The sequence below is a fragment of the Barbus barbus genome (genome assembly GCF_936440315.1).
Source record: "Barbus barbus genome assembly, chromosome: 29".
Classification (NCBI taxonomy): Eukaryota; Metazoa; Chordata; class Actinopteri; order Cypriniformes; family Cyprinidae; genus Barbus; species Barbus barbus.
In genome coordinates this window covers 5,709,301-5,725,347 of record NC_136757.1, presented here as the reverse complement: position 1 = coordinate 5,725,347, position 16,047 = coordinate 5,709,301, and the positions used below count along the sequence as shown (strand labels likewise).

General features: G+C 35.1%; 1 protein-coding gene across 1 annotated transcript in view; it reads right to left on the bottom strand.

Annotated features, from left to right (window-relative positions):
• LOC306849419 (bone morphogenetic protein 1-like) overlaps positions 1-16,047 on the bottom strand; it is an 84,084-nt gene that overhangs the window by 53,387 nt on the left and 14,650 nt on the right. The window contains exons 2-4 of the mRNA XM_079384421.1: positions 4,220-4,333; positions 3,336-3,464; positions 577-694 (exon numbers count right to left, since the gene is read on the bottom strand). Coding sequence (XP_079240547.1) covers positions 577-694; positions 3,336-3,464; positions 4,220-4,333 — 361 coding nt within the window. The remainder of the gene's footprint in view (positions 1-576; positions 695-3,335; positions 3,465-4,219; positions 4,334-16,047) is intronic.

Here is a 16,047-nt window from a genome sequence, read left to right as displayed (position 1 = left end):
TTCTTACCAAAACACATCGATTCGCTACAGGAGGCCTTTATTCACCCCCCAGAGCCGTGTGAGGCACGTTTTATTATGGATGCACATGCTTTATTTGATGTCTTTTGGACTGTTGAAAAAAAACACCCGCCTAAAGCCGTTCTAAAGCTTAGAAGGACAATTTTTTAATATATCTCCTATTAGATTCGTCTGAAAGAAGAAAGTCATATACACTTAGGATGCCTTGAGGGTGAGTAAAACATGGGCTAATTTTCCTTTTTGGGTGTACTAACCCTTTAAATGATGCTATTGTGATGCTTTTGATTGGTTTTCTTGTTTGAATTTGTAGCACATGTAATTAGTGTTGAGTACTACTGTAAGATTAACCCTGGATAGTTTACATTTGAAAACATTAGAAAAGTGAGAACGTTAGAAAAAATTTGTAGAAAAAAGTAATCAAAAAGTAACCAGATGTAATCAGTTACATTCCTTTAAAAAAGAAATTGAAATAGTTACGTGACTTACATTTTGAATAGGGTAACTTGTAATCTGTAATCTAATACACTTCCAAAGTAACCTTCCCAATATTGCACTTACCCACACGGCCGATAGGTGAAGACGATGTAGCTTTCTTCTGTTGTTCTCTCGATGAACGTCACACATGTGTGTTTTTCCCAGTGTCTCATGGCCTGTCTGAATATGGCTCTCTGGCTACCTGTACAACACATACGGGACTAGCAATGAGTAGGGCGACCAAACTTTGGAGACATTAGTGAAATTTCAGTGATTTCTTGTGGACAAAAACGACCACTATCTGTTATCAGTAGTGTAGCGATTATATAAATCAGAGCTCAGATAGTTGTCAAACCAAGCAGTTTTCTGCAGCAAATTTGCCTGACGACTTGAACCTGTTGCGAAATATCAATCCCACGCAGAACTCCCAATTCATGTGGATTCATATGAAAGTGATGCAATTTCGCCAACAAAAAATTGCCAAACAACAGTAAATCTGGCCGGACCATTTGTTCACAGTATGATTAATTTTAACACTTTCTCTGCCAATGATGGAATACTCCGGCGTTCTGTGTTTTCACTGTTATACGCTAGGTGGTGCTATTACACATCTTCTGAAAGAATATTGAATCCCTGGATCAAAACATGGCGAAGAAGTAGAAACAAGCAATGGCATATGTAAGCAGATGCATTTGTAAAATAACGTAATCAAACAAACAGCATATAAATCAAAATGGCCAAATGTTACCGAATGAAATGTTGATCCAGGAAATGGTATAGGACCGTGAAAGCTTTGAGGTGTTGATGGAAGTGATCTACTCCATATGTGTTCTGATTATCGTTCTGAATCTGATCCGGACAAAAATGCAATTTTCAAAAGTTTGATTTTTTTATCAAATGTTCACACATTCAAATGTTGATAAAAAAGAATGCATGAAGCTTGAATACAACTTTGTTTATTTTGTTTAAAAGCAGAGGCTCAGTTCTTTATTTTGACATATTGTATGTTCATACAACAAAGTATTCCAGGTGCCATGAAATTTTTGTGAAAATAGTCAAAAATGCTGGTGGTGACTGGCAACATTTTTCTAAAAAATGCTGGCGGGGAAAGAGTTAAATAACAATATTATAATATTATATGTCATAATATTGTGGTTTTCTTCGCAAAGTCAACCAAAAAAATGTTTCACATACAAATCACCTGCATTCAAAGTCTAACTGAAACATGGCAAGTACGAATAATTTTATACAACAATTTTATAACAATTATTATTGTGGTTTTCAATGCTAAGTCAACCAAAAATGTTTCATTTACAAATCAAATAGACTGAAAATCTTTACTTATAACATTTTAAAATTAATTTAAAACAGAAAAACGATGAATAAACTGGCAAATAAAAACTGTAGGTCAATAATGAAAAGTAATTTTGAGACATTGGGTGCGTCCAAATTTGTGCACTTAAGCATTATTCAATGCAGTTTTGTAGTAAAAATAGTGCAATTAGTGTGTTCATCACACTGAAAATTCAAAAACAAAAAAGTGCACTTTAAATACTCAGATGATGCACTTAAATAACCGAGAAAAAAAATGAAGTGTGGAATGCTGGACACTTCATGCACTCAACTGTCGAGATTTAATTAAGTAGCGGCGGGCAAGGAGCTATCAGACACTATTATGAATGACAAAATAAGCTTATAAAATTCATACACTACAGTTGAGTACATAGTGCATAGTGTATAGTGCATCATTTGGGATGCAGCTATTGACATCATGTGATTCATCACGTGACGGTCAGATGTAAACGTGTCTGAATTTGGGTAAAAAAGCACCTCTCAAGCAATTAGACCATGTATGAAACAAATAATTATGCAAGTTACTAAACACTGGTAAGGTAGCTGTGAAACTCTATGGGCCAGTTTTACTAACAGCTTGCGGTAGCGCAAACTTTCTTTTGACGTTACAATTGTACTGTCAGGTTTGACAAACTAGCGCTGAAAAGGAGTGGACCTTATTGAATATGCATTTTTAGGAGTTTCCCTTTGAGACGCAAAAGTTATGAGGAGCGTATTTAAATGAATCACGCAACACGTTTTACTAACTGCCATTTGCGGCATTATTTAACGCCCAAAAAAGCATGTCAAACTATTTTGCGCTTGAAATGGCTGCAATTATTGTTGCTAGGAGGAGGCACGGGCAGGGAACAGAGAGCCCGTGGTAGAAGGGAGAGGATTTTTTCCGCATGTATTGATTCATTTGGAATTCCAGAAGAACACATTATCCGAACATATCGTTTGCGCTGCGCTTGGTATATTGCATTGGTCGATGTGTAAATGAGATGTTGCGTCTGTGTTCTTTAATTTGCGCATTGCTAATAAATCACCCACAGAAATTTCCTCTCTCATCTGCGCTGTTTTGGAATTGCACTCTCTAATTTACTCTGTTTAGTAAAACTGGCCCTATGTCTTCATCATATCCAATGACCTTCAGTAACTAGGTTCTTACAATAATCCCAGGTTGGGAAACCCTGATCTAATGTAAAGTTTAATGCATTTAATGATGTTGATTTAAAAAAAAACTTTTTTTGATTTTTTTATATCAATATGGTAAGTTTAAAACAAGTTTGATAAAAAAAGTAATCTAAAAGTAATCTAAAAAGTAGTCAGAATACATTACCTAAAACGAGTAACCTAGATTACGTTATGTAATAAACTACAATTTGTGAGTAATATATGCAGCTCTGACTAGAATTATGCAACTTAACCAAACAGATGTTTTCAATCACATGATGTTGTTTTCTACTAAAACTTAAACATGAAAAGCTATGCATGTGTATATGACTTACCGCTGAAGTTCCCGCTGATGACGTAAGGAATGACGCCCTCGGGCCAAACCCTCTCAGGTCTGGACGTCGCTGCCCTCTTCCTGCGATGGGACGCCGTATTGTTTGTGTTCGTCTCATTGGAAAGTGAACCTACCATTTCCAACATCAGGGTTAATTAGGAAACTGTCATCTGGAACATCATCATCTCAAGTTTCAGAGAAAGAGAGCTTACATATCAACTTCTAATCTTACATTTACATTTAAATAAACGCAAACACACTTTTGGCCTGTTCCACTAACATCTGGCAACCCGAATCAGTCCAAATACTTTTTGTGTTCATTTTAAACAAACTTAACTTTTTTATCAAATGTTTTGTTTGATATTCTTTTATCTATGTCAATAGTGTCCAAATACATTTTAGTGGTCAACGTATGTGCGATTTACAAATATGTGACTTTAAATTGTCTACTGAGCTCAACGGTAACCACTAATTCATATCCGTTTCAACATTTACAGCACAGCCTGTTTTTTTTTTCTTCTATTGTTTTGAATGCTAACTCCTACACACAAAGACTGTACTGTCCTGAAGTTGAATTCTGTCCCTTGTTTACATTTCTTTATCATCTCATGTTTTTTTCTCTCCTCTGCAAACTTTCCTTCTTTCCGATGTGAAAATATGATAAAACTAAAGGCTAATTACGAAAAGATTTGCTGTCATTTAGTCAAATCGCAGTTGCAGTGTGTTGTTGTGTTTGGGAATGTGGGAATTGTTTCTCGACAGGCTTTTCTCTGTTGGTTTAATAACGTATGGCTTCAACTTCTCTTCCTGAGTCTCTGACGGCCAATTAAGCCTGACACAAAGTTTATATAAAGCAGGCCCATGCACTCAAACATGCACACTTACCCGCATCTGTGTGATTCAGAACTGTGACCGTTCTCTCTGCTAAATTCACAATGCGGTCCACTGTAAACATGCGCATATCTTCCTCATCCAGCGCAATATCTCCGAGATAAGCAACTGAAACAAACACAGAGAAGGGTGCTATTAATTTCTCATTCATTGGTTATATAAAGTAATGATTATGTAGCACATTAATTAGAAAAAAGGGACAGATTTTGTGGTGTCTAGTTAGCCAATACAACAAAACAAATTGGTTTTAAAAACAAATAAATCTAAAATATATTATATACATTATATATGCATACTGTACTGATTTAAAGTTTAAGAGGGAATTTTTTGAAGTAATTATCAAAAAGATGCATTAAATTGGTCAAAAGTGACACAAAGATAAAGACAATCTTACAAAAAAAATACTGGTCTTTTGAATTTTCTATTCACTGAAGACTGGAGTTTTGGAAAATTCAGCTTTGATCACAGCAATAAATTACATTTTTATATATATTCAAATAGAAAACGGTTATTTTGTATTACAAAAATATTTAATAATATTACTGTTTTTACTGTATTTTTGATAAGTAACGGTGAGCATATAAGAGACTTCTTTCAAAAACATAAAAAAATCCTACTGACCCCAAACTTGTGAACTGTATATATTATTTAGGGTTTCTAAGTACATTTAGTTGGTTAGTGGTTAGTTCAAATACCTAACCAAGTAAGAGCAATTGTAAAAGTGATGCTTGCTTTAGTATGAATCAATAATTTGTACTTCAAATAACTATAAGCCTTTTTGCATCGTTCAAATTATTTGTGCATTTGTTTATGTGAGCTAATTGATGAGTAGTGAATGAAATCCAATTTTTAAAAAAAAGGTGCACATTTACCAGGATCTTCAAACGGCTGTTTAAAAACAACCCCTACAAGAGTCCAGAGACACCTCATCTTTTTTAATGATCATCAACGATGCCATTTATAGCTGGGGTCATCACTCGTGCCATGATAAATAAATCATCCATCAAAAGAGAGAAGTTGATTAGCGACGATGACTGCACGCTTCTAATGATCTACACAACAGGATGCTGCTGACCTACATGAGAATGGATGCATTCGTAGAGTTTAATTAGCTCGACAGGGACTAATTGCATCTTCAGAAGCACTGCCACTTTGATTGGGATTGAGAGAATCAACTGAATCTTCAGATTTAAGGGCAGCTAATTGACACAAGTGTGCAACGATGATTAAATGAATGACAATTAAATGGAAGCATATTTTTATGTGTATACCGTATATACACACACACACACACACACACACACACACACACACACACACACACACACACACACACACACACACACACACACACACACACACACACACACACACACATATATATATATATAGTATGCATGAAAATGCATATTTTTCAATTAAAGACAGCTTATAGATTTAATACGGGCTGCTTTTGGTGCTTGACACCTCTTTATTGGTGACTTTGTGTTTCAAGAATAAGGTCCAAGGTTAAGAATTATGCTACTTAAACATATAATGTTTTTCTCCATTTAGAGTGTGTTCTTTCACTGCATGATTCAGTCTAATAAAATGCACTAAGAATGATCACAAAATTCAAGATATGAGAGCAGAAAATGTGTATGTGTGTATAATATATATATATATATATATATATATATATATATATATATATATATATATATATATATATATATATATATATATATATATTATACCACCATATTGCCTGTTTTTGTTCCATTTCGAAACAGTTCCAAACAGCCACAGCACTGTTTTGCGTCTCTGAGCAACATGACGATGTTGTTTCGTTCCTGAATTAATCAACGGTTTAAATGATTCGGTTCAATTGCAATGACTCACTTATTAACAGTGAATTGCTGCCACCTACTGACGATTTTAATTTCACATTCAAAGTATCTTTTCATTTTAAAATCATTTCAAATATCAGTATTCAATGTTTTAGGTTTAAAATATCAAAACATTTTTATGCATTTGTAACTGCAGGTTAAAGCACTCCTTGCCCCTCTGAGCTGCATTAAACAGTGTGTAAATGCATCTAAATGCCACTTCAAATGCAACTTCTGCAAAGATTAATTTTGTTAATACTGGTTTCATTTGTTTGGTAACAACCTAAATGTCTTATTATGCTAACTGACTGTTTAAATATAACAATTTGATTCAAATGATGCACACTTTTAGGAAAAAAACATTGCTTTATTAAAAGTAAAATTGCCCATAAAAGGTAAAAATTTATTTAAACTTATATGAAAAGATTCATTTCTATTAATGATGTGAACTGAACAGAATAAGAATAATATCAAAAACGGCAGCTGTCCACGGTAGTCAGATATCAGCACAATAACACACTCTGCAAAATAGCGTCTAATTATCGTTATCGAAAAAATACAAAAAAAAATTGTTTTCAATATCACACACCCCTAATATACATAAATATATATACATACATATATACACACACATACACATATATAATTACTGAATAAAATAAGCTCATTTCAAGATCTAAGACTTTTTCTTGGTACACAAAAGGCCTATTTCTCCCAAATATTGTTCACAAATCTGTCTAAATCTGTGTTAGTGAGCACTAGTGAGGTTTTTGGGAAGTGTTTCCTCCGTGTCACCCCTGGTGGCATTTTGGAGAGTATCACATATCACATACGTGTGACTTAGCTGACACAGACCAGCATGCATTGTTTACGTTCAGTAGATACTCTCCAAAATGGTGCTATAGGGTCACGCGGAGGAGACGAATTGTTGAATAAAGTCTTTTTTTTTCTTTGCGCACAAAAGGTATTCTCATAGCTTCATAAAATTACGGTTGAACCCCTGATGTCACACTGATTATTTTACTGATCTCCTTGCTACGTTTCTGAACCTTGATCGTGGTAATTACATTGCTGTCTATGGAGGGTCTGAGAGCTCTCAGATTTCATAAAAAATATCTTAATTTGTGTTCCGAAGATGAAGGTCTTACGGGTTTGGAACGACATGAGGGTGAGTAATTAATGACAGAATTTTAATTTTTGGGTGAGCTAACCCTTCAATTACCAACAAACTATTAAATTCAGTTCATTCAGTTCACAGTGTATCATTTTAACATTTATAGTTGTTAGATACATAGATAAATAACATAAAAAGAGCATTTAATTCAATAATCTGATTCAAATGTATTTGTATAGCATGTTCCCCCCACAACAAATAATCATAAAGTGGTTTTACAGAGAACATAACTTTAAAATCCCCAGTGAGCAAGATAAAGATGACAGTATATCTGCCAGTTAAAAGACACTGAAAAAAACACACAAAGCCTTTAGAAACATTGAATGCTTTTTCAGAACCGCTCAATGAAAGATTACATGAACATACGCACGTCATGCACAAATTTGCCTGCTAGGAAAGTTAACCATTATAAAAAATTACCACAGAACAGTTTCTGTCAAAAAAACTAAAAATGCTAGTTATTGTTACTAATGTAAAATTATAATGAATAATACTCCCATGTCCTCCTAATACCCTATGAGACTTTCACAGACTTTAAATTAAATTTATTTTAATTTTTATGACCGTGAAGGCAAATACTAAGTTAATGGTTTTTAAGCATCAACAATATGTGTCTTATCCAAGGTGCTTCAAAGAATACCAGGTTGCAAGCCCCCAAAAAAACATAGCATTACCATGGTACGTGTCCAAACAACCAAGGTATTACAATGCTATCATGCCTAAAAAACGTGCATCTTAGTCATAAACGCAGTTATCCAAATATGTCTGTGTACCATATCTTGTTTGGGCAAGAAAACACTACACATTGTTTAGTTAGCCAACACCTGGAAAGTAGCTCACATTCTTTTCCTTAATGAGGTTTGAAAAGAACAAAGAAGGCACTTTATGAGACTCGTAACACAGGCTATTTGCTTCTATATGCACAGCGCTGTGGCAGTGTGTGTGTGTGTGTGTGTGTGTGTGTGTGTGTGTGTGTGTGTGAGAGGCCCGAGGCTAGTGTTTTTTTAAAGCCTATGAACATTAGCATGTTTGTTGGATTTACGATGTATTCCAGGAGGCGTGTGTGCGTGTGAGAGCGCCGGATCAAACGGGACGTCCAGCCCCTCATAACCCAGCCCGAGGCAGTAGGGCAGTGGAGCAGAGACCTGCAGCTTCCTGCACTGCACAATCAAGCCAATTATTCTTTAGAGTAACAGTCTGCTGCTGCCGGGTTGTGTCAGAGCATTTTGATACTTTGCTTATTGGAGTCACACACATAACTCTATTAATCAACTCTGAAACGGCTGTTTGCCAAGCTATGAGCTACTAACAACTTGTTCTAACCCAGTTTCCAAAGACTTGGAAATATTTTGTCTGCTCACACTTACGGTGAAAATGTTGTGCAATGTGACAAAATAACACTACATTAGTACATAAGTGAAAAGTTGAAAAGTTTGATGGCAGTGGGATTTTTTTATTTTTATTAAGGAAATTAATAATTATATTCAGCAAGGATGCATTAAATTGATCAAATGTGAGATTAAAGACTTTTATGATGTTACAAAATATTTCTATTTCAAATAAATGCGGTTCTTTTGAACTTTCTATTTATCAAAGAATCCTGAAAAATAAAAATGTATCACGGTTTTCACAAAATTATGAAGCAGCACAACTGTTTTCAACACTGATAATAATCATAAATGTCTCTTGAGCAACAAATCAGTATATTAGAATGATTTCTGAAGGATCATGTGACACTGAAGACTGGGGTAATGATGCTGAAAATTCAGCTTTGATCACAAGAATAAATTACATTTTTAAATATATTCAAATAGTACTAAGTTTTCCTAAATTGTAATAATATTTCAAATTATTACCATTTTTGCTATAGCTTTGATCAAGTAGCCTGTGGGATATTTGTTGTGAGCTATTTTCTTGAATAAATTAGAGTAGGATATTTTTTATCAGCCACAAAACTGATGTGTCAATGAATTATGTACAAAAATATAAAATACATACAGAATGAAGAAAAAAGCAACATAGTAAAAATGTAACATTCATTTTGCCACAAAAAATAAATAAATAAATGCTGCACAGTGATATCTGGGAACAATATTAACTCAAATGACTCACTGAATCATTTTTTTAATGAACTCATTTGCAAGCAGGTGTTCCTACTAAATCTGAATCAAGCTGAAGCATCACATGAGCAAAGCTGTCTGAACTTGCATTGGTAGTTGCACATCACAGAGCATGTGGGGAAAAAAGTTCAACTTCGTTTTATCACCAACAGTCTTTGACAATCAACTCAATTTCCTTATTTCCATAGAAAAACGAATGACATGGATTTGTGCTGTCCTCACAAATCACTGTCACTGTAAACCATTGGAACGTTTGAGTGTCAAACAACACGATATAAACAACAAAGCAGCTTTTTGCTAATCTATACTGTTACTGGTTAGAATCCTTTCTAGTATGAAGATCAGTGCTGAGGATCTGGGCAGCTCTCTAGGTCTGCAAACAAACTTCATTGAACCCCTGTCTAAAAACAGAATTAAAAACAGTTAACAGAACTGAAATGACAGGGTTTTACTTCTCAAAGCACATCCACAGACAACAACAGGCCATGAGATGCAACGCTGATGAAGCTCCAAAGAAAACAGCTGCGATAAAACATTATAATGTAAATTGTGTTACATTAACTGGACCATTTTTTTGAAATCGGATTATTTTCCATGACATTTGCTTCCATTAACAAATCTTCTTACGGCAATGTCCATGCAACAAAAATACAGCAAAACCTGCATTATGGCATGAAGAAATTAACATTTTAAATCATGTTTTGCCAAATTCATAATTACTTTAATATAGTAATATTATTTAAATTGAAATATGAATCTAATTTAAATATAATTAAAAGTACTAATGTTAGACATGCTTAAAAACAATGTGCTAATGATAAAATAAAGATAAATTAAATAATCTAAAGATATATTATCTGAAAATAAGTCTTATGCAAATTTGCTTTTAAGATGACACTAGATATTTTTCTGGAATACTAGATAATGTGATTTGTTTTGCACTGCGGTCTCTCTGTGTCTCTTATATGAGAGTAGTTTTAGTAAATTTACTTTATATGAGGCTGCGTTCTAACATTGACCAAAACAAAGGTGTCAATTCTCTCTGACAATACCAGACAAGCTCAGAAGACGGTTCTGGAGAAACATGCCAAGACCAAAAGATCCTCTCGCTAACCCTAACATCCCTCGCAAACGCACGCACGCACGCACGCACACACGCACACACGCACAGATAAAAGAGTGTGGATGAAAGGTTCAGAGCTGACAGCGACTGATGACATGGAGACATGGAGACGCTCTGGAGACTGAGGACGCAGGCAGATGTCTTTCACTCTCTACTGTGTAAAATGATGAATAAATCCTTATCTGGGAATCACAAATGACTGTGATTGGTCCATCCTGACCAGTGCTGAGAACATCATCGACATGTGCAGCTTCAGTGGAAGTCAAAACTATCCTTTACAGCTCAATCATCACACTTTAATAAGAAACTTATTGAACTGAAATTATAAAGTAATAAAAAAATATATATATATACACACACACACAGTGGTGTGAAAAAGTGTTGGCCCCCTTCCTGATTTTTTATTTTATTGCATGTTTGTCACACTTTAATGCTTCAGATCATCAAACAAATTTAAATATTAATCAAAGATAACACAAGTAAACACAACATGCAGTTTTTAAATGAAGGGGTTTTTTTATGAAGGGAAAACAAAATCCAAACCCACATGGCCCTGTTTGAAAAAGTGTTTACCTGCAGGCCTCACTTGCCTCAGTTAAGGTCAGTGTTCATGACCCCACCATAAGAAAGAGACTGGGCAAAAATGGCCTGCATGGCAGAGTTCCAAGACGAAAACCGCTACTGAGCAAAAAGAACAAAGGCTTGTCTCAGTTTTGCCAGAAAACATCTTGATGATCCCCAAGACTTTTGGGAAAATACTCTGTGGACTGACGAGACAAAAGTTGCACTTTTTGGAAGGTGTGTGTCCCATTACATCTGGCGTAAAAGTAACACAGCATTTCAGAAAAAGAACATCATACCAACAGTCAAATATGGTGGTGGTAGTGTGATGGTCTGGGGCTGCTTTGCTGCTTCAGGACCTGGAAGACTTGCTGTGATAAATGGAATCATGAATTCAGCTGTCTACCAAAAAATCCTGAAGGACAATGTCCGGCCATCTGTTCGTGACCTCAAGCTGAAGCGAACTTGGGTTCTGCAGCAGGACAATGATCCAAAACACACCAGCAAATCCACCTCTGAATGGCTGAAGAAAAACAAAATGAAGACTTTGGAGTGGCCTAGTCAAAGTCCTGACCTGAATCCTATTGAGATGCTGTGGCATGACCTTAAAAAGGTGGTTCATGCTCGAAAACCCTCCAATGTGGCTGAATTACAACAATTCTGCCAAAATTCCTCCACAGCGCTGTAACAGACTCATTGCAAGTTATCGCAAACGCTTGATTGCAGTTGTTGCTGCTAAGGGTGGCCCAACCAGTTATTAGGTTTAGGGACAAGCACTTTTTCACACAGGGCCATGTGGGTTTGGATTTTGTTTTCCCTTCATAATAAAAAACTTCATTCAAAAACTGCATGTTGTGTTTACTTTTGTTATCTTTGATTAATATTTAAATTTGTTTGATGATCTGAAACATTAAAGTGTGACAAACATGCAAAACAATAAAAAAACATCAGGAAGGGGGCCAACACTTTTTCACACCACTGTATATACACATACATAATATGGCATGCCATTCAGGAAAATTTGAGGATATGGAATGGAATGAAACTTGAATATATTGAATGAAAGTTTGAATATATGGAATGAAAGTCTGAATATATAGAACACAAATTTGGATATATGGGACGGAACTTGAATTGGGTGGATGATTGACATTAAAGAGTTTTTTTTTTTTAAAGATATTTTGAAACAAGTGAATGGTATCTTACTGATAAAAAAAAGGAAGACTTGCTTGTGTGAACAGCACATTTGTGTAGTTCTGTAGTAATCTACATCAATGCCAATTTTGTCGACAAATAAAAATGAGACGAAAATGGCCAGTCAGAACTGACGTCCTGTGTGATATGTGATGTGTGTGAATTGTAACGTTCCGATCTAACCGCGGGAAAACTCTGAGCTGTTGCACGTTCTACAGGCTCGAACAAAAGCACTTCAAACTGATTCGGAGCGGTTTGCAATAAATGAATAACATTTATGCCAGGCAACTGCTTATGAACTAATGCTGATTAATTATAGCGATGTTTACTTTACAATGTGTATATGGTAATGTGTTTTAGACGGTTGTAAGAATGCATTTTTATCTCCCTCATGCTTGAATGATCAGCCTGCAAATAAGAATTCCAGTATATTTCGGTCTTGTTTCTGGGATTCCAGTTACAGGAAGCAAAGACTAAGGACATTATTTGACATATTATTCAATAAATAGATTTTACTATCAGGATCATTATAGTTAACTAGAACCATAAAAAGGATGCGTTAGGCCCTGATGAGCACAGAATTAAGCTCTATTTTGTGTCTTTTCGCACTTGAATTGTCAAAAAATTATGTCAAACTGTCAGTTTAGTCATGTATTCAAGTAACAGTTGTGTGATACTTAAATGCTTAATTAATGCATTACAGTTTAACTAAAGTCTGTAGATTTTAGTCGAATAAAACTAGAAACTAAAACAATTCAAATTACTAAAATAATGACTAAATCTATACGGTATTTTAGTCAAAAGACTAAAACTAGGCTAAATCAAAATGCTGTCAGAATTAACACTGTGTGTAATGTCTGAGATGATGGGATATCAAGATGATGGGATGTACACTCAAAACTGTTTGTATTGTTTGGAATATGATAGTTCAACACAATATTGGAAACTTTGAGTAAATTACATTATTAAAGTCATTCAATTCAGAAAACTATTGCTCTGATAACAAGGATAGCTACAGTATATTATTATTCATTAAATACTGTCAAATTTGCATTTTAATTCCATAGATTTCATTCCATATATTCAGACTTTCATTCCAATAATAAAACAGTACTTTTGTGATTTTTTAAAACTGTACTCTATTTGAATATATTTTAAAATGCAATTTATTATACTGAATTTTCAGCATCATTACTCTAGTCTTCAGAGTCACATGATCTTCAGAAATCATTCTAATATACTGATTTGCTGCTCAAGACATTTCTGATTGATTATCAATGTTGAAAACGGTTGTGCTTCATATTTTTGTGGAAACTGTGACATTTCTTTTTTCAGAATTGTTTGATGAATAGAAAGTTAAATCATGCATGCTTGCTATATAAAAGTTGTAGTTTTTTAAAACCATTCAAATTTTGAACTGTAGTGTGTATATACACATATAATATATGATACATACAGAGAATATATATCTTATATATATATAAAATAAATTCTAGTGCATAGGGTGTATAAAGGAACACAAAACAATTGTATGTGAAAAAAGTCTCTTCACCGCCACGATTGAAAACCCAAATAAACAGTTGCTAGGCCACCAGCCTGTGTCTGATCTCACAAACCTGCTCTCCAAAGGCACCAACAGCAGCAGTGCCAGAGAGCACCAGCGACACACAGCCAGACCGCTGGAGATCCCCAACTCAGCCTCCCGAGGGAGCGACGCAATCCTCCATATCTCCACAAGCCCCTTAATCTAGCGTGTAATTGTGCTCCATCAGATGCCAGGACTGGTGAGAGCAAGTGCCCAAACGGCAGCCCAGCCTCCCTCCTTTTATTTCTCCGTCCAGTTGTTCCGGCGACGCATTTTATCCACGTTTCCTCGAGGGATTCCTGTTTTAATCCTCTCTGTCTTTCTAGCTCGAAATCCTCACAGACGAAATCCCAATCCTCATGCTTTCTATACACCCAAATGAAAAAGAGCTTATCGGAGCGCAAGGCCTAAACACCCACAGAATCTCATCGCACGAGGCCTAAAAGGATTCACGTTACAAATCTGAAGCACAATGGCTGTGAACTAATGAACTTCAGCGAATGCACCAAAAGAGGATCTATAAATCACAAGAAAAGATGGGACATCTTTGATGAAGTGGAATAAAGGAGTGCGGTGGCAGATTGGGGTTTGACGCTGGTCTTTATCCAGACACATTTATTACAGAGACTCTCAACAGCTGCACCAGAACCTCAGGACACACTGTGTGCTCTTGATTTAACGTTTCAACCTAAAAAAAGACAATGAGGAAGAATTTATCCATGTGACTAACAATTTGTTGGGCTCAAACGACTGGACTTCATGAAGATATGCAAGTTTTAATTTTGTTTTGGCGTTTTAACATGCACTCTGTAATTGTTTGTTTATGTTGCCCTAGCTGATATGACAATAATCTTGGACTATACTGACACCCAGTGGCGTGGATGAGGAGTAAAGCAAAATCAAACATTTTATTTAAAAGAATAACAAAAAAACATTTACTGTTGTTCAAAAGTTCTGTAAGATTTTGTAAGACTTTTAAAAGAAGACTCTTCTGCTCACCAAGGCTGTATGCATTTGATCAAAAATACAGTAATATCATGAAATATTATTCTAATTTCAAATAGGCTAACTGTTTTCTGTTTGAATACATTTTAAAATGTAATTGATTGCTAATTTTCATAATCATTACTCCAGTCTTCAGTGTCACATGATCCTTCAGAAATCATTCTAATATGCTGCTCAAGAAACATTTATTATGGGAGAATGAGAATGAGCTTTATTGACCAAGTATGTTAAGGACTTTTTTTCTCAGAATTGTGAGATATAAACTCGCAATTCTGAGAACATAGTCTTTTTCCCACCCTCAAAAGTTTATATCACGCAATTGTGACTTTATAAATCGTAATTCTGACTTTAACTCGCAATTGTGAGTTCATATCACGCAATTCGGAGAAAAAAAAAGAGAGAATTGTGAGATAAAAAGTCGCAATAACCTTTTTAAAAAAAAATTATTCAGTGGTGGAAACGGACTTCCATAGAATAGTTAAAATGCGTGCTTGTAAAACAATTGCATGTGTTCAAACTAAGAAAATTGTTGAAATTTAAACTAAAAACATTCACACTTTTGTCAGAATGATGTAAATTATTGGTCGGCTATCTCTACAGAGCATGATGTATAATATAAACAATTTTTATGACAGCAAATCAGATTTACCCAAAATTGCTGAAAACAATTGAAAAAAACATTTATTTTATGAAACAAATTTGCGTTACCCAGACCAACACAGTTATTATCTGATGTCACTTAAGTCAAAATAGCAAATATATCAGTCTATCACTAAAACACTCAGGAAGCTCATTTTTCTCATTTAAGTAGACCTCAAAATGTGCAAGTCCTTTTAATCATGGTCTCCTGCTGACAACTCAGTGTCTGTCTGCAGTAATCTACGCAATTATGACTGTCAATCACACCCTCCACCACCCATGAAGAGAGATTTGCTGCAGAGACAGAGAGTAAAAGCCATTAAAAGAGAACAGAAGCTCTACTGTAGATGGATTGGTTTTGAACGCCTAGATTTGATACTTTTAAGAGGATCTGTATTTGTGCTCCAGCTGGGCAAATTTTTTTCTCTCTAATGCGTTTTTCATTGCCTGGCCTCTCTTGATGATCACCTTGGATCCAAACACAACAGCACTTTCATTAACAAAGGTCAGTTTGGCACCCGTTTCACCTAGACTGGTTCCTGTTCAGAGCCTG